Source organism: Diabrotica virgifera, chromosome 10 (genome assembly GCF_917563875.1).
Source record: "Diabrotica virgifera virgifera chromosome 10, PGI_DIABVI_V3a".
NCBI lineage: Eukaryota > Metazoa > Arthropoda > Insecta > Coleoptera > Chrysomelidae > Diabrotica > Diabrotica virgifera.
Window position 1 is genome coordinate 139,243,712 of NC_065452.1, and position 20,681 is coordinate 139,264,392.

General features: G+C 33.5%; 1 protein-coding gene across 2 annotated transcripts in view; it reads left to right on the top strand.

Moving 5' to 3' along the window:
- The window catches only part of LOC126878564 (zinc finger MYM-type protein 3), a 57,340-nt gene extending 37,373 nt beyond the window's left edge, over positions 1-19,967 (top strand). For both annotated transcript variants that reach the window (XM_050641350.1, XM_050641351.1), the window contains exons 10-12: positions 12,357-12,495; positions 12,692-12,791; positions 17,680-19,967. In XM_050641350.1, the coding sequence (XP_050497307.1) occupies positions 12,357-12,495; positions 12,692-12,791; positions 17,680-17,854 (414 nt within the window). In that variant the 3' untranslated portion in view covers positions 17,855-19,967. The remainder of the gene's footprint in view (positions 1-12,356; positions 12,496-12,691; positions 12,792-17,679) is intronic.
- Positions 19,968-20,681: the final 714 nt, after the last annotated feature.

Sequence of the window (20,681 nt, forward strand, 5' to 3'; positions counted from 1 at the left end):
TCATTTGAAAGGTTATTTAATTCTATATTCACTAGTATAAACAATAACATAATTTATAAAGGAAAATATTCCTCTCATTGGCTGTATACCGTAATAAAAAACTTACTAAGGAAGTAAAACTTCACTTGTAGATAGATGCTACAAGTGAAGTTTTACTTTCTTAGTAAATAACATAAATATTTATACAGGTGCCCAATTTTTTTTAATTAAATTAATTGAGACAAAAAGAAGAATGTATATAATCTATTTAATTCGAAATACATTTTACTGCTGTCAGGACACAGAAAAAATGGTAATTTGAAAAATAAACTTTGCTTTTCGCTTAAATTAAATGTTCAAACTGCTAAGAGGTAGGTGGGTGGCAGTTTTAATATTGAATTTAAGCGAAAAACATTATTTATTTATCAAATAAATATTTTTTCCTGTTTTCGGACAGTAAAATGTATTTCGAATTCAATAAATTATATACGCTTTTCTTTTTGTCTCAATTAATTTAATTAAAAAAAATTTTGGGCACCTTGTATAAATAATTATGTTAATGTTTATATTAGTGAATAGAGAATTAAATAACCTTTTAAATGAGCTATCACACGACCCTTTTCGCTTAAATTAAATATTCAAACTGCTAAGAGGCAGGTGGGTGGCAGCTTTAATGTTGAATATAAGCGAAAAACAATATTTATGTATCAAATAAACATTTTTTTCTGGTTTCGGACAACAGTAAAATGTATTTCGAATTAAATAAATTATAAAAATACCAGGTTTTTGTAAAAGGTATATTTTAAAATACCCTAAATAAGGGTCACAATACAAAACGTTTTCAGTGTTTAAAAGCCAAAAATTGCATGCCTGAGCCACCAAAATGTATTGGGTAAAAACCCTTTAAATGTAAACGATTTAGTTGTTTTACATATTTATATAAAATTCATGTGATGTCAAAGATATGCCTGCATGTTACCCAGGGCAACACAGGACTCTTCCCACGTGGTTGGAATTTTTTTGGAGAAAACCTCACATATTGGATTTCAATGGCCAACTGCCAACTACATAAATAAATTATATACATTCTTCTTCTTGTCTCAATTAATTTAATTCAAAACAATTTTTTGGGCACCCTGTATAAATAATATTGTTAAAGTTTATATTATTGAATAGAGAATTTAATAACCTTTCAAATGAGTTATCAAACGACCCCTATTCTTATTTAAAAAACATCATTGTATCACAATTATTTCACTCTAAATAGAAACTCGACAAGAATCGTTAACACACTGTGAATTCTGACTGACCCATCTTAATACATGTGCGGACAACATGCACCCACGAAATTGTCGTATCTTTTGTTTGTCTTATTTCTTAACCCAACCAGCGATCGTTTTGCTGAAAATACACATTATTTTTATGAATTTAAATCCATCTGGCTGGTGAATGCAACCGAATTAATGTCTGGCAAATTAATTTTGCATTTATTTATGTATAAATATATAATATGTATTAAAATTACAGACATACTAAAACGATTTAAAATTTTCAATTATTATTTATAAAAAATAGCGTCTGGCGCGTATTTAGCAACCACAGAAATGTCTGGCAATTATAATTCATATTTCTAATAATGTTTAAAAATTAATGCAAACAAATTTTTCGTCTTAAAATAATTTTAAATTCGATATATTTACCTGTACAGGTGAACGCAACCTGTCTCAGTAGCCAGATGGCCGGTAAGGTGTTCGAGGAAGCATAGGTAATAATATATTAAAAAACCAAGTGTCTTAAAATTCTTGTTTTCCCGACGTTGCTAGCTCTCGGTCCATAAGCAGAGACACCGATAAATAAAAATAAAAACATTTATTGCCCTAATAATATTTGAAGGGTACAGGGGAAGAACATAGTCCATTTGGATTTATTTCGAGCATATTGAAAATTAAGATTTATTAACTTATTATAAAATCAATATAATATACTATAAAGTCTAACTAATTATGCAGATTTAGCCATACGGCTCACACTCCCTCTAAGGGGAAAATTGACTCATCCCAGATGCCTACGGTATTAAAAGGATTGAGCTCTGGTGGGACTCTTTCCGTGTTATCGAGCCCTAGGTGACTTGGAATGCAGGTGTATCTCCAAAAATTTTCGTACACTTCTGGCCATCGCGAGTAGTACAGCTTTCTGCATGGTCTTATAAAGATGTTCAGTCAGACCCAGCTTTTTTATGCTTTCGAGGAGGGTCTTCGGAATGACTCCAGTAGTAGACATAATAATCGGTATGGTCTGGATACTTTGCATTCTCCATTGCCTTCGTATTTGAATTTCCAGATCTCTGTACTTGGCGATCTTTTCAGTAAATTTGCTACGTAGATTATTGTTGTTAGGTATCACCACATCAATTAGTGTTTGTCTTGTTAATTTATTAACTAATACGAGATCTGGTCTATTATGTGCCACTGTTTGGTCTGTGAGCACAGTGCGGTCCCAGTATAGCTTGTAGTTGCCATCCTCAAGCATACTCTCAGGGACATATTGATAATATGGAAGATGGTCTGTTTGGAGAAGTCCCAGGTGGATCGCTATCTCTTGATGAAGGATTTTTTCCACTGCGTCATGCCGTTCCTTGTACTCAGTTGCAGCAAATGCCTGGCAGCCCCCTGTAAGATGTTGGATGGTTTCTTGGGCTTGACATCCATATCGGCATCTGTCGTTTTGAACCTGAGGGTCTTTGACGATATATTTCAGGTAATTTTTGGTTGGTATAACCTGATCCTGAATGGCCAGTAATTAACCCTCCGTTTCAGGGAACATCTTTCCTGCTGTCAACCAATAGTTCGACGCTGCATTGTCGACATAGTCTTGGCTGACCTCATTGGGATGTCGCCCGTGAAGAGATTTACCCATCCAGTTGCGCATTTTTTCGTCCTTAGTGAGGTGGTTTATGCGCAGTTCTGCTTCCCTCAGTTTTATCGGTGTTGTGTCATCTACTGCGCAGATAGCGCGATGTAGAGTAGATGTTTCAGCCTGCATCTGAAAATAAGATCTTAAATTAGCAATTTATTTGTCTAATTGCTCACCTATATCCATAAGTCCTCTTCCTCCCAAATTCCGTGGTAATGTCGTTCTTTCTACTGCACTTTTTGGATGGTGCTTTTGTGCCTTTGTGAGGTGCGTTCTTACTTTTCGCTGAAGATTTTCTATGTCCGTTTTTGTCCACTTAACAATGCCAAATGAATAGCTAAGCGCGGAACATGCGTAGGTGTTTAGTGCCTTAAACAAATTTCTACTATTAAGGTGTGAGCGAAGCAGCTGTTTTACCCTTCGTATAAACTCAGTAGTTATCTCTGTTTTCATTTGTTTATGGTCAATTCTCCGCGCTTGCTTTACTCCAAGATATTTATACATATCGTTTTCACCCATGGCCTCGAACTGTACTTTTCCTCTGACTATATTTAAAATACGGCACTTGTCTAGTCCGAATGCATGCTAATATCATTAGAAAAAGTTTCTACAGTTCTTAGCATCTCATCGAGTTGGTTTTGAGTGGAAGCCATTAATTTCAAATCATCCATATACAATAAATGATTAAGCTTCGCCACCACATTGTTGTTATTTTTGATGCTAAAACCTGCGTCTGTGGAGTTCAATAGCTGAGATAGTGGGTTCATAGCTAGACAGAACCACAGTGGACTCAACGAATCTCCTTGAAACAGGCCCCGGCTGATTGCGATATTTTCAGTTTCGATGTTATTTTCACCAGGTATTTGAATTCTAGTCTTCCACTCCGTCATTATATGCTCTAAAAAGGTCACTATATTATCATCGACTTTATATATTCTCAATATATCTATAAGCCATTCATGCGGCACTGAATCAAAGGCCTTCTTGTAATCAATGAAGGCAGTAAAAAGATTCCTCTTTTTGGAATATGCCTGGTTAGAAATGACTGAGTCGATGATGAGTTGTTCTTTGCAACCCATGGAACCCTTAGCGCATCCTTTCTGTTGAGGCTCTATGATATTGTTCAGAGCACAGTGTTGGCAGATACGCCGGGCTACACAGGATGTGACCAATTTATACAAAGTTGGAAGACAAGTAATTGGGCGGTATTTGGCTGGATCTTGGGTGTTATTTTGATCCTTCGGAATTAAATAAGTGGTTCCCTGAGTTAGGAATGATGGTATATTCTGCGGATTAGAAATAACATGATTAATTAGTGTTGATAAGCATTCATGAACACTCCAAAACTTCTTGAGCCAAAAGTTTTGAACTCCGTCTGGTCCAGGAGATTTCCAGTTATGAAGCTCTTTGATGGTATTTGAGACTTCTTCAGTAGTGAAGGGTTCGCAAAGGGTGGTAATGTAGTGTTGGCAGTTCTGTGTCGTATCTTCTATCCATCCAGCATTGTTGTTAAGAGCAGCTGGCGTGGAAAGTTGATTTCCCCAAAACTCATGAATTTCTTCTTGGCTTGGGTAAGTCTTATCGACACGTTCTGCAGTGGAAGTGAGTTTTCGATAGAACGCCTTTTCAGAGCTTTCAAAAAGAGCATTGTCGCTTTTGCGGTTGTTACTAACTTTGTACCTCCTTAGCCCTCCTGAATAAACGGAGAGCTTTTGTTTTAATGTATCCAGACACTGATGGGCTGTGTTGTTTTCTGGATCATATCTTGAGTGTCTTGCGGTAGTCAGCATTATTTCTTCAGCTCTTCTGATTTTCTGACTTTTCTCCTCGTATGTATTCTGTGACTATACCAATATCCCTACGTAATAATTCGATCTTTCCGAGCAGTTTTTTTTCCCAGGGTGCAATTCTGTTACCAGTTCTTTCGTTATTAGTAACCCGTCGTGTTCTGATCTTGACGCCCATTACATTAGCAATTGCTGTTGCTGCACAGTAGATTAGCATATGCAAATATTCCAACGTGTGAGCTTCTAGGACATAGTTGGGTAGGACTTCAGTGTTCACAATTTGTAACAGCGCACCTAGTTTCTTACAAGAGTTTATTCGTGATAGCGGTGGTCTGCTAAGTGGGTTTGTTCCATTAAACTCTTGTACGGCACGAGCCATTTCGTTTGCTAGACTATCGCGCAACTCGTTGTTTTCCTGCTGTGTATTATCAGGTTGAGTTTCTGGCATGGGAATCTCAGGAGTCTGCTCATCGAGGATTTCATTAGGGACTTGATCTAAAACTTGTTCTTGGTTATTAATCTCCCGTTCGACTTCGCTTTTGATCGAATTGCGTCTAGTCTCTGGGATAAGGTTGTTCCTTATGATTACCCGGTATTGATCTGATACTCTTTGTTCTGATACTTGAATATCTGGGTACGTCCTGCAAAATTCGGCATACAGCTGTTGTCGGTAGCCGATTGTTTCTTGACCGAGGTTTGTCACCTTGTAATAGAAGCGCAAAATGTTTTCATTAATGGACACACTCCATTTCATGCGCTGCCTCGGTCGTCCCGCTTGAGTGAGCGCCGGCTGATGATCCAGCGCAGCACCTTCGGCGGGTGGAGCTCTTGTTGTTGTTTGGCTCGCTTGTGGTTGTGGTTGGGCTGTACGTCCCGCATGCTGTCACGTCCAGCGCCGGCTCCAGACGTGCCCTGGCGATCCCCAGGCAGCGATCCTAAACTTAAATTATTTATCTCCATTCTCATGGGTGTGCATTTTATACCTACTGCCAGGTGTCAGTTTTTGTTCCACGGCAAGTATCCCTGCTACTCTCTGGGTATTGGCGCTACGAATACCCAGAAAGCATCCCCCATTCGCAGGGGGTCGCGCCTGATAGAAGAACTGACAAAAAACTCGCGCAGGAAAGTCTAACTAATTATTATTTTATTATTATTAGGAGCAATTAATAAAATAATGTTGACGCTCGGTTTGCTCATTTGATAAAACTGAAAAAACTTGTCTGGGCAAGTCTTTAGATTGCAATGTATCGCGTGAACTTTTCCATTTTTTAATCTGTCACTTAGTATGGGATGTACTTAGAATTTTCTTTTCCTTTTTTCATTATCTTTCATGTACAGTAATGCACAAGCAAGTACTTTTTTGTTATATGAAATGATGACACACTGAAATCTCCAATGCAACTATCGACTGTATGCGCACCCTACACAACTAAATAGTTTAGTTGAGAACAAATTGCAATACGTTTCAACTAAATAATTGTTCGACTAAAAAATTGTATGTATGCGCTAGGCCTTATGTGCCTCTTGATTAAATGGTTAGCTTATGGGAAAAACTAATTTTACAAATGCTAATGATTTAATCACAAAAATCGTTATACAGTAAAACCTGTCAGTAACGGTCACTAAAAATGAAAGAACTATTGGCCGATATAGAAAGGTGGCCGCTATTGCCAGTTTTTGTAGTCTACATATAATTGGTTTGGGAAATTTTTAAGCTGGCCGTTAGGACAGGTGGCCGATGTTGGCAGGTGGCCGTTAACACAGGTTTTACGGTACCATAACTTTGAAAATTTCTTAAAAACAACAAAAAATTAAACTTACTCGAAATATTAGAAATTAAAAATGCATATCAATTCTGATTCAATTTTAAGTTGCAAGTTCAGTTAAAGTAAAATCACAAGGAAAATTTGTTACATATAAAGATAAACTAAATATAAAGATAAACTAATAAATTACACCTGCAAGAGATAATGTTAATTACGGTGAAATAAATAATCAAATATTTATGTTGTGACGAATAAAAGAATAAACGTTTGATTTAAAAGTGTTTATTGATAAATTCAAAAAGATAATGCGCTGAACAAAATTAGTCATATGCTTAGTGTCAACAAGAAATAATGTATAGAAACAAAAAATAGATTTAAATATTTAATAAAATTACTATATGTATTAGAGTCAACGGAGACAGTAGCAGCAATGGTCACCAAAATAACAAACGAGGAAGTGGCTCAAGCGCTTCAAAAAATAAAGAAAGGAAAAGCGGTAGGACCAGATGATATTCCTGGGGAAGTATGGAGAGCATTGGGAGAGACAGGAACAAGGTGGTTAGCAGGCCTATATAATAGAATTATGGAAGTTGGACAAATGCCAGACGAATGGAGAAGCAGTATACTGGTACCTGTTTACAAAAACAAGGGAGATATACAACAATGTACAAACTACAGGGCTATAAAACTGCTTAGCCACACCATGAAAATATGGGAAAGAGTAATTGATAGACGGATACGTGAAGAGACCGAAATATCTGAGAATCAATTTGGCTTTATGCAGGGAAGATCAACAACAGATGCAATTTTCATTATAAGGCAGTTGGTGGAAAAATACAGGAGTAAAGAAACAAACGCTCACATGGTATTTATTGATCTTGAGAAAGCATATGATCGAGTTCCTCGAGAGATTCTGTGGTGGGCACTCAATAAGAAAGGAGTCCCTGGTGAATATGTAAAGATTGTGAGGGATATGTATGAGGGAGTAACGACTAGTGTTAGGACAGGTGTGGGAGAGACTGATAAATTTCATGTGAAAGTAGGATTGCACCAAGGCTCTGTGCTTAGTCCGTATTTATTCTCATTAATTTTGGACCAGATAACAGCGAAACTACAGGGTAACATTCCATGGTGCTTAATGTATGCTGATGATGTCGTGTTAGTAGGAAATAGTGAAAGAGACTTAAAACAAAAACTGGAACAGTGGAGGCAAGCTCTGGAGGAAAAAGGTTTAAAACTTAGTAGGACAAAAACAGAGTATTTGGAATGTTCATTTAAAGATGGAGTTACTACAAATAAAATGGTATCTTTGGATGGTGAACTGATTGTAAAAAGCAACAGTTTTAAGTACTTGGGATCGGTATTACAGAGTAATGGAGAAATAAATGGAGATGCATGCAGTAAAATTAGGGCTGGATGGATGAAGTGGAAAGAAGCGAGTGGTGTGTTGTGTGACAGAAAAATTCCAATAAAGCTGAAGGGAAAATTCTATAAAACAGCCATAAGACCGGCTATGATGTACGGAACTGAATGGTGGGCAGTGAAAAAGAAAGAGGAACAACGAATGCATGTGGCGGAAATGAGAATGCTTAGATGGATGAGTGGAGTGACAAAGAAGGATAAAATTAGAAATGAGTATATTAGGGGAAGTCTAGGTGTGGCACCAATTGTTGCCAAAATGAGAGAGCATAGATTGAGATGGTTTGGTCATGTTCAACGTCGAGACGCTAATCACCCAATACGAAGAATAGCTGAAGTGCGGATTCCTGGAAGGAGTAGGAGAGGAAGGCCAAAGAAGACCTGGGGGGAGACGATAAGGCAGGACATTTTGGTAAAGGGGATTAACATTGATATGACCCAAGATAGAATTGTGTGGAGAAATGCAATTAGAGAAGCCGACCCCGCATAGGAATAAGGCAAAGAGAATGATGATGATGACTATATGTATTAGATACGGTAATATACGATTGCAACGGAAATATTCTCAAGAAATATATTAAGAGTTAATTATGCTAATGGTTATTTTAAAATTATCCTGAAATCTACCTTATGAATTTAATAATTGTTGAACCTTGAGAAAACTTCATTAAAGATAACTACCCTTAAAAACGCTAAACAATAACAATATGTAAATACAAATAAATAGGACGAAATATACATACAAACTATACAGTAAATATTATTACAAGTATTCTTCGGCTAATTATCACCATTGAAACAACCAACGTGTTCTATATTTACAAAAGATAGGGTCTTTTTTATGTATAATTGGCTTTGGCATAAACCAATTAGCCAAAAAGATAGGGTTGGTATCTACATTTTGAAACTATTGTATTGCATTGTCTATTTAACAGTTAGTACATGAAATATTAGAAACTTAGAAATTTTTACTGTTTTTTATTATTTTTTTACTACGCTAAGACAAACCCGATTCAACACCTCGGAGGTTTAGATTTTCTGAGTGATTTTTGATCTTTTTTCTTATTTTTATTTATTTATTTTTTATTTCATTATATTTTTTTCTTCAGAGCTTTAATTTAAAACAATTAATATGACTGTATACAATTTTATAAACGTCTTGATTTTTTGACTCTAAAAGATGTATTAGATTACAGTGGAACCCCGATAAGTCGGCCCCCCGATAACCCGGAAGTCCGGCTAACCCGGACCGATTTTCATCAGATAAACATTTTGATTTTCAATATTTTGTATTTTTCAATTTAATTGTGGCTTATTTCCCATCAAAATAGTTAATTATCAGACAAACCTTTCAACAATAAAAATGTATGTAATATAATATGAGATAATGTGTATGTGTGTAATTTAAACTATACGATATTAAAAATGACTCATAGCACACGCCGCAGAAACAACAGCCACCTGTCTGTAGTACCTATTCCTTTTTATTTTAAACTGTCAGCATTGTTTAGGAAAGACTATTTAAAAAATTCTTTTATAAACAATGGTCTTTAGTTTTCACTGTTCTTAAATAACATTACATCGTTGTGACTATATTGTGTGTCTTGTATTGTTCGCTTCCGTTTGCTTACGTTTGTGTTTGGTGTTTTTTTTAGTAATTTTAATGAGTAGGTACTGTGCATATTTAAAAATATATTTCATGTTATTTTAATTCTAACTGAGTTTATCTGTAAGTATACCGTATTTTATTAATTTTTACCATATTCTCCGGCTATCTCGGATTTTCGATAACCCGGATCGGCCGCGGTCCCGATTAATCCGAGTTATCGAGGTTCCACTGTATATGGTATTTAAGTTTGTGTAGTGTTAATATTAATGGCATATTAGAAAATGCGACTATCTTATTTTATCCTTCTGATATCGGTCCATATACAATTTTTAGTTAAGGCACAATGCTAATTTTGCTTTATTTTTGTAAAATACATTCTTCTTCTTGTTTTATATAGGCAGTACTGCCTGTTTTTCTTCAACGGTGCCTTTCATTCTGCCCCTAAGTTGTCATTCCATCTTTTCCTTGGGCGTCCTATACTTCTGCCTAACGGTGACTTGTCCCTGGCTATTCTTACTATCCTTGATTCAGACATCCTGCTTATGTGCTCATTCCACTCTTCTTTTCTGTTCTTTACCCAGGTATTTATATTGTCTACCCCACATATGCGTCTGATTTCCTCACTTCTTACCCTATCATGTAGTCCTTTTCCAGCAATCCTTCTTAAGATCTTCATTTCGTTGGTTTCCAGATGTCTTCGTGTTTTGTTTGTATCTGGTCTTGTTTCGGCCGTGTAAGTCATAACTGGCCTAATAACTGACTTATATATTCGGGCCTTTGTTTCCAATCTTAGGTGTTTGTTTTTCCAAATTGTGTCGTTTAGGCATCCGGCCGTTCTACTGGCTTTAATTATTTGGTCTTTTACCTCTTCTTCGATATTGTTGTCGGCTGATAGATTAATTCCCAGATATTTGAAAGTCATTACTTGTTGTATAATTTGATTGTCTAACTCCAATTTGCATCTTATTGGTTCTTTGGCAATTACTAAGCTTTTTGTTTTTTGGGCTGATATTTTTATATTCATTTCTTTTGCGTTAATGTTGAACTCGTGCAATAATCTTTGTAGGTCGTCTTCGCACTCTGCTACTAACACGGTGTCATCAGCGTAACAGAGTATTTTTATCTCTCTACTGCCCATTTTGTACCCTCTTTTTTTCTTCACTTGTTTTATTATTGCATACAAGATTATGTTAAACAGTAGAGAGCTTAGTGAATCTCCTTGCCTGATTCCTGTGTTTGTTTCTATGGGTTCTGTTATTATTCCATTGACTTTCATTTCTATTTTATTTCTTACATATATGTTTTCTATCAGTTTTATGATATCCAGTGGTAAATTTTTGTCATATAGTAGGTGTATCACATCTTTTAATTGGATTCTATCAAACGCTTTCTCTAGGACTATGAAACAGAAAAAGGCTGGTTTGTTGTATTCTAATGATTTCTCCGCTATTTGCCTTATCACAAAAACTGCATCGTTACATGATCTTCCACTTCTAAATCCTTGTTCATCCGATATATTTATGCACGCCATTATTTTCTCCATAAGTATTTTTGTTGTGAGTTTCAGTATAGTGCTCAGTAAATTTATCCCTCTATAGTTACTGGGGTCTGCCCTATCACCTTTCTTAAATAACGCTATCATTTGAGTGGTTCTCCATTCTTCTGGTATTCTTCCTGTATTTATTATTTTACTTATAAGGATATTCAGTTCTTTGCGAAGTCTATCTCCTCCGTATTATAAAAGTTCATTAGCTATTCCATCTTTCCCAGGAGCTTTTCGATTTTTCATCTTTTTTAAGGCATTCTTTATATCATCCTCTTTAATTTCTGTTTTCTCATCCGATTCTAATCCTGGTGTTTCCAGTTCTTTGTGATTAGCTGTTTGATAGAGGTTTTTTAGGTAAGTTGTCCATGTATTTGTATCAATATGTTTTACTTCTATCAATTCCTTCATCTCTGCTCTTTGACCTCGTTATCATTTTCCACATTTCCTTTTACATCCCATAAAAGTCGTGCTCCATCTCTTTTGAAAATGCTTCCCAATGTTCTGTTTTCTTCCTTCTTACTATTGAGTTTAATTCATTTCGTACTCTTTTATATTCTTCGTATGTTTGTCTCGTTCTTTTGGACTTGTATTCTAGGTAGATTTTCTTTTTTTCTTGGCATTTTATTTTTATTTCTTCACAGAACCATGGAGTTCTCCTTTTCTTTCGTATATGTTTACTTATCTTATGTTCTCCAAGTGCTTCCTTTGCTGCCATTTTGATATTATCTCTGATCTTCCTCCAACTTTCTTCTATGTCTTCATCCGGTGTAATGTAGTTTTCATTCAGTACTTTTTGCAGTCTTCTGGTATAGATCTCGTGTTGACAAGTCTCGTAGCTGTTCTACCTTTATTCTTATCTCACATTCAACAGGGTATTCTTTCCTGTTTCTTTGTAGCTCTATTCTGATTTTTCCAAGTACTAGGTTGTGATCGCTTCCAATATTAGCTGCACTTAAACATCGTATGTCTAGTACTTGAGAGTGGTGGATGTTTCTGTTTGTCAATATATAATAAATAACGGATCTGTGTCCTCTTGTATTTTGGAATGTATATTTTTGTTGATCTTTGTGTCTGAAGAACGTATTGTTTATTCGAAATTCATTCTGAGAGCAAAAGTTAATAAGTAGTTCTCCATTTTCATTTTTGTTGTCTTCATTGAATCGTTGCTTTATTCCTGGTATAATTATGTTACCGACTCTTGCGTTCATGTCTCCTAAAATGTATATTATCTCTTACTATCTATTACTATGTAAAATCTATTATATACTATAATATTATCTATTACATACTATGTAAAATACATTAACCTTACATTTTTAAATGTTTTATTTTTGTAGAGTGTAGATGAACATATGCAGCTGTCTTTCTCCCATATAATGAAGCACTGGAAAAGAAATCCAAACCAACCCGGTGCTTCTAAAGTACCGGGTTCCAGAAATGTCCTTTTAAGGTTTTACCCTCCACAAAGTGCAATCCGTAAGTTTGTAGTGCTATCTTTCTTTTTTATTAATTCATACACCGATTTATTCTCTAGCCATTGCTTAAGTTATGAATCGAATTATTTTGCCTGGAAACTATTTTGCTCTGCAATAACTAGATTCATTTTAAGAACAGAATGCGTCTAAATATAATTTTAAATTTAGTCTTTTTTATAAGCTCTTTTTCTTTTTAGAAAATAATGTAAGGAAGAAGAAGGTCTATGAACAACAAGAAAATGAAGAAAACCCTCTAAGATGTCCCGTAAAACTGTACGAATTTTACCTGTCTAAATGGTAAGTTATTTCTGACAACAAAAGCAGAAGGTATAATATTAATTTTTTTAAATTTTAAAAAATTTACTAAGGAAGTAAAACTTCTCTTGAAGGTAGATGGTATATAAATTTATTAAAATTTTTCTAAAAAGATCCAAGTTGGATTAAAGTCTGGTACAAAACAAACGTGTTCGGACTGATCAGTCCATCATCAGGTTGAAACTTAGATTCAAAGTAGTTGGAATTAGCTACATAGTTAGGTCGAATGACCTTAACATTACAAAAATTAAGCCATTTCGGCTACAACAATGTCGACAATAAGTCGATGTTAAAATTCCGCCACAATAATGTCGACAATAAGTCCTTTTAACATCGACATTGTTGTAGCCGAAATGTCCAACTACTTTGGATCTGAAGTTTCAACCTGATGATGGACTGATTAGTCCGAAAACGTTTGTTTTGTACTAGTGATGTACCCACTTTAATCCAACTTGGATCTTTTTAGAAAAATTTTAATAAATTTATATACCATCTACCTACAAGAGAAGTTTTACTTCCTTAGTAAATTTTTTATTATGGTATACAGCCAATGAGAGGAATTTTTTCCTTTTTATTTTATTAATTTTTTACTATTTTCAGATCATATTTTTGTACATTCTAATTTAGATAAATTTGCTTTTTGATACAATACATAATACAGGGTGTTTCATTGGGAAACGGAAATATTTTAATTGTGAATAGAGGTCACCGAGGCGGTTCTAGGTATACTACATTTTTTGCCCTACCGACTTTTATAACCGAGTTACAGGGTGTTTTATCGATTTTGCCAATTTCTTTCCTAAGCCATAACTTTAGAACCACCCTGTATATTTTTTTGATATTTGGTACGCATGTGTCTCATCCAAAACCCAAACGACTGACATACTAATCACAAGAAAAATCCAGGTCCGGATTAACAAAAAATTATAAAGTAATTGTGACCTTAAAACAACACCCTGTATATTGAAATTCTGAAAATCTGTTTGCATATTTGAAAAGAGCACAAAAAACTAAGTCTAATCGTTCGCTTCAATTTTTCGGCCAGATAATTTTATGACTTTAATTTTAAAATTATATTGAATTTTTTTAAGAACTCTCGACATTAAAAAGCAGGTATTATTCACTTTTAATTATAAATTATTAAAGCTGTTGAATAAATACTTATTTTAAAATTAATCAATACTTTTTTACCACATTGGAACGACCCAATTATTAATCACAAGAAAAATCCAGGTCCGGATTAACAAAAAAAAAGTAATTGTGATCTTGAAACAACACCCTGTATATTGAATGTTTCAAAATTTGTTTGCACATTTGAAAAGACCATAAAAATCTGAGTTTATCGGTTTGCTTTACTTTTTTGTGAAGGAAATTTAATGACTTTAATTTTGAAATTAAATATATTGATACTTAAGAACCCTGAAATTAAAAAGCAGATTTTTAAAGCACTTTTAACAATAAATTATTAAAGTTATTAAATAAATACCCATTTTAAAAATAATCAATAGTTATTTACGACATTCGAATGACCCACTTACAAGTCACAACAAAAATCCAGGTCCGGATTAACAAAACAATATGAAGGAATTGTAACCTTGAAACAACACCCTGTATATTGAAATTTTCAAAATCCGTTTGCACATAGGTATGAAAAGAGCACCAAAAACTAAGTTTAATCGTTAGCTTCAATTTTTTGGTCAGACAATTTAATGAATTTAATTTTGAAATTATGTCGAAATTTTTAAGAACTCAGGGAACTCATAATAAATTTTCGATATAATTTCAAAGGTAATGTCATTAAATTGTCTGCACAAAAAATTAAAGCAGGACATTAAACTTAGTTTTTCGTGCTCTCTTCAGGGGTGCAAACGTATTTTAAAAATTTCAGTATACAGGGTGTTTTTCAAGGTCACAATTACTTTGTATTTTGTTGTTAATACGGACCTGGGTTTTTCCTGTGATTAGTAAGTAAGCCCTTCTAATGCTGTAAATATTAACTGATTATTTTTAAAATTAGTATTTATTCATTAACTTAAATGATTTATTAATAAAAGTGCTTTAAAAACCTGCTTATTAATTTCAGGGTTCTTAAAAATTTGAATATATTTAATTTCAAAATTAAAGTTAATAAATTTTTGCACAAAAAATCAAAGTGAACCGAACTCGGATTTTTGTGGTCTTTTCAAATGTGCAAACAATTTTGAAAATGTCAATATACAGGGTGTTGTTTCAAGGTCAAAGTTACTTTATGTTTTTTTGTTAATCCGGACCTGGATTTTTCTTGTGATTAATAATTGGGTCTTTCCAATGTGGTAAATAAATATTGATTAATTTTAAAATGAGTATTTATTCAATAAATTTAATAATTTATAATTAAAAGTTAATAATACATACCTGCTTTTTAATGTTGAGTTCTTAAAAAAATTCAATATAATTTCAAAATTAAAGTCAAAAAATTGTCTGGCCGAAAAATCGATGCAAATTATTAGAGTTTTGTGCCCTTTTAAAATATGCAAACAGATTTTCAAAATTTTAATATACAGGGTGTTGTTTTAAGGTCACAATTATTTTATAATTTTTTGTTAATACGGACATGGATTTTTCTTGCGATTAGTATGTCGGTCGTTTGGGTTTTGAATGAGAGATATGTGTACCAAGTATTGAAAAAATGTACAGGGTGGTTCTAAAGTTATGGCTTAGGAAAGAAATGAGCAAAATCGATAAAACACCCTGTAACTAGGATATAAAAGTCGGTAGGGCAAAAAATTTAGTATACCTGGAACCGCCTTGGTGACCTCTATTCACCATTAAAGTATTTCCGTTTCCCAATTAAACACCCTGTATAACATGCTAGAGATTTGAGTGTTTTAAAAAACACCTGGGCAAACCGTGTGTGGTTGGCAACCTTGCGTTAGTTATAGAAACATCGTTTTATTTTCCATCTATAAACAACTCCAAAAATGGTGACTTGTAACGGTAATTTGTAATCATTCGGAAAAAGTGACATATGTAAGTTAAATCTGTTAAAAACGGACAAAAGTGAAGAGACAAAATAAATAATTATAAAATTAATTAATTCCATAGTTACAAAAAGAAATTGAGGTCAGCATCACCATAGGTATAGCTAATATTGCCTTCCAACTTACCGAAACTACGTCAAAAACGATTGCGACGTTGCGTATGGGTACAGAAGTCCGATAAAGTAGAATATATTTAATAAAAATAAATTTTAACGGTTAATCAATTTAAACGAATACATTGAAATTATCATAAAGACAGGATTGATAGGTGGTTGAGGTGGAAATAACTCCTTCCACAGTCCTGCTGGTTGCAAAAGATGAAGGTACTGGAATACGTTAGATTATAGAAAAAGGAAAGAATGGGATTATATACCTCCTTTTATGAAGGGTAAGAAAACAAGATCATCTGCTTGCCAATAGAGAAAAGAAGAATCATGAGACTGAGGACGCTGGTGATGCAAACTTTAAAGTTTACAATTTCTCCGTTAAAAGAAATGAGAAAAGAAAATACAGAAGAGATAGTTGAATTTAAAAAGTCAGAAATAAAAATAAAAGAGGGATTAGAAAATACAAAGCAACAACTAAATTAGGTGGAAAATAGATTGGCAAGACTAGAAAAGAAATCGAAAAGAAGCAATACTGTACTAACTGGATTAAAGATTGATACAAATGAAGAGAAAATACAAAAAGATATGACAAACTTTATAAGAATACATCTAAACGAGGAAGTAAATGTAGAAAGAGCAATAAAGCTAGGAAATAAAAAACTTGTTCGCTAGAAATAGAACATGTGAAAAAAAATAATTACGCAAAAAAAGATTCAGTTAAAAAAGTTAAAAGGGAGAAAAGGTATTTATAAATAATGATCTAACAACCGAAGAAAGAAATAATAAGAAAAGAATTAACTGAAACATGTTAAGAACTATGTTAAGAAAAAAACACGAGTAGAGAGGAAGGAACAAGTCAGAAAACTGAGACAATTTGTAGCAAAAAACAAGGAATATGTTGAAGGCGAAACTTACAAAACCCTGGCTATGATAATAGACACGAATAAATTAAATCAAATAATTAAAAGCGTAAAACGCATAGAGACACATTAAATAAGAAATAATTTGTTATTTTTAAAGTAAAAATAATAAAAATTTTAAACAAATGTACAAACAGCTAAAGTACTAGATAACAAAGCTCTCGTTTTCGCAATCTCATTTAAGTAATTGAAAGTCTAACTAAAATATTAGTTTTATTTCGATAAAGAAGCCACAATACAAAAATAAATTTTAATTCGTTGCAAAATGAAATTATAAAAAATTAACACCATTGGAAGCAATTCTGCGATACAAAATATTTTTGTAAGTGTGTTCACGAAAAAATTAACATAAAAAAATAAAAAAAAATAAAACAAATATGTTAAAAAAGTAAAATAATGATAAACAAATAATGATAAACAAATAAAAAACAACAATGAAAAACAAAGGAATTAAAACTAAACAAATAAAATAAAGCATTAAAAAAACCAAAAAAATAAAAAAAAATACATATAAAAAATGCACTAAAGAGAAACACAAATTTTACTAACATAACATTTGTCCTAGGGTATGAGAATTTGAACAATTAATTTATTTATATTGGATCATAAAAAAATGCTCTTTTTATATTTTATAAATAAAAAATAAGTCTGGCTAATTGGTTTATGCCAAAGCCAATTATAAATAAATAATAAAATAAAAAATAAATTTATAATAAATTCTTTTGTGCAAGTGAGCTTTAAATAAAAACTTTTCTGAATTCATGATCTACATTCGCATTTGAAAAGATTACATTATAATTTTTATTTTGTTGTTATCTTTTAGCCCTGAAAGTGTAAAAACAAGAAATGACGTGTTCTACTTACAACCAGAACGATCTTGTGTTCCAGACAGTCCAGTATGGTATTCAACAATGCCGCTACCAAGAGAGGCACTCGAAAAGATGCTTCATAGAGTAAAAATGGTTAAGGAGATTAATGTTGCTCTTTTAACAAGTTAATTTTTCAGTTGTAACGCAGCCATAATATATTTGGTACTGTTGAGTTGAAGTTGATAACAAAAGATAAACTAACAAATGTCTTGATAACGATTGACCTATTTTTTGTGTTCCATTTTTATTTCGAACATTCATTACTATCTGTTAGTTATGTGTTGTCAATTTCTTGTTTGCAAATATTGATTTATATTTTTCTTGATTGATTTAATTTATATTGATTGATTTCTCATTATATTAATGCCTTATAGCTATAATTTTTATGTTTATATAGTAATGCAGGGGCGGCTCGTAATAGTAGAAGGTGGTGAGGCACACTACACCTGATGGGGCTAGTACACGTTGGGCCAATCAGTTGGGCCAACGTGTACAGGACCACTTGGCATGAGTTTGCGATTGGCGGTCAGCGTTGGTCTACAAACCGAATCTTGTCGGTATTTGGTGCACAAATCAAAGGATTTTTGGGACTTGCGCGATCTGCCAAACAGCTGTTTGGTTATGAACACTGAACACGTTGTTGTCGTTGAGTTTAAAATATTTGTTTTCTGTTCTCACAATACTGATACTGTTTATAAGTATTAATTTTAAGGTTGTGTTTTAATATGAATACTTTTTTCGGTGTAAAAGCACCGTCGTTTGCGCCATTGTTTTTTAATCACTCTTGTTTGGTACACTTTTCTATAAGCATTGAACGCATTGTACAAATTAATTGCGGCAGCTGCTACAGTCTCCACATCCATATCCATAATCAGAGTTTGTTTTTTGTTTATCCACTAAGAAAGGTTAACGCAGACTGATAACTCCACCAACGTGTAATCACCATGTATTCACTGTTCTTACCTGGCCCAACTCAGGGGCCAACTGGTTGGCCCAACGTGTACTGGAGCCATGAGGAATTTTATTATGATGGTTAGCTTCTCTTTAATGGCCGGAAGGTCGATTTTGTGACGTCATAACGCTAGGACGAAGCTAGGACAAATAATCCCGGACAAAAAATCCCCACAAATTATCCCTGGATAAAAAATTCCCAGAAAAATAATCCCCGGACAAAAAATCCCCGGACAAATAATCTCCGGACAAAAAATCCCCACAAAAAATTCCGGGCAAATAATCTCCACAAATTATTTAGACAAAATATCCCCACAAAAAATTCCGGACAGAAAATCCTTAAGAAATATTTGCTGCCGATTAGTTCTCTAAAAGTTTTCCCGTGAATGCGATCGACTCAAATGCTTTCAGCCTCAGTGTATAGAGTTATTTTGAATTCCAATTCCATATCGAAAACTTCAAATTTTACGTAACAAAAGAGTGTGAGTTTTTTCAGAAATCGTGGAAGATATGGGAATGAGGTAAGGCTGTGAGGATCATGTTCCAATATTATTTGCTTAAATCTTTTGCTCACTCTGATTTGAATAACTATGTTCAAAACATTGCCATTGTCCAAAAAAATTTGTGGGGATTATTTGTCCGGGATTTTTTGTGGGGATTTTTTGTCCGGGGATTATTTGTCCGGGGATTTGGGGATTATTTGTCCGGGGATTATTTGCCGAACCCTCGCTAGGGCGTCTACAAAACGGCACCGTATTTATTTTAATGCTTACAAACGATATTAAAATATTAAATAACAAATTTATTCGCAAAAGAATAGTAACGAAAGCTCTAAGCCTACAACAGGTTCACACTCATAGGAGCTGTTTTTTAGCTAAAAATAATTACTAGATAATACCACATATCAAACCAATATGAATAAGATGTTTCGTCCTTCCTTGGTCTCATCAGCGTTGTACAGCCATATTAAGCAAATGTTACATTACATACCTACTACATGACAATAACGGACAACTGATTCTGTTAATATTAATCAGTTGCCAAAATGAAATTATTGTACGCAAACAATATACCCATAAACACGTGATAACTTCATTTTAGAACCAATATTATATTGTAAATGTATTGAATATAGGTAAATACAAACAAGCAAGTAAGCAAATTACTGTTATATTATAAGATTGATTTTTATGCTAAGTAAACTAAGGGTTAAACTTCGTTTTTTGGTATTTTATTTTATGTTTTTTTATAAAAAGCGTGCTTATAAGAAAATAAATCATTATAAAAGAAAGCATGATTTCTAAATTTTTTATTTATTTATTTAATTGGAATTGATAAATGCCACACAGCCAGTATGACATTGATAAAATCTTCTAAACATAATCTAAACTAATATAAAACTATATCTAAAACTACTTTACAAAACTACAATACAAGCGTCCATAGCAAATAGGGGAAGCAAGGTCAAGTACTTAACTTTATAACTAAAAAAACACATGTTCGAGGCGTGCCTCAAGGATGGATGAATTTCAGAATTGGTGGCACATTTTTCAAATTTTGCCGCTTTTACTGTCCCAGCTTAAGAAATGGTAGTATGCTAGACAAGGAGGTTTGAAGCAAGCCTCATCTGTAATGATTTGAGAAAGTTGGAATGAGATGCATGATGCATATAATACTGGCACGTGGAAGACGGATACAAAGATAAAGAGTCAGGGCCGTACCGATGTTAATTTTTTTCATAAAAATAAAGTTATTTAGGAAATTTCAAAAAACTAAATTATATTTAAAAAACTGATTATAAAATAACGAAATAACATAAATAGTCGATTGATATACTGGTGAGGCACTGCCTCACTTGCCTCATAGGACAAGCCGCCACTGCAGTAATGTGCGAGGTAAGAACTGGCAAAATAAGGCAAAAGATTTAAAACAATACGTTGTGAAATAAAAGAGATGTAACTAGTAGAGGTGGGAAATTATCAATAGAAACGTATAAATTTACATT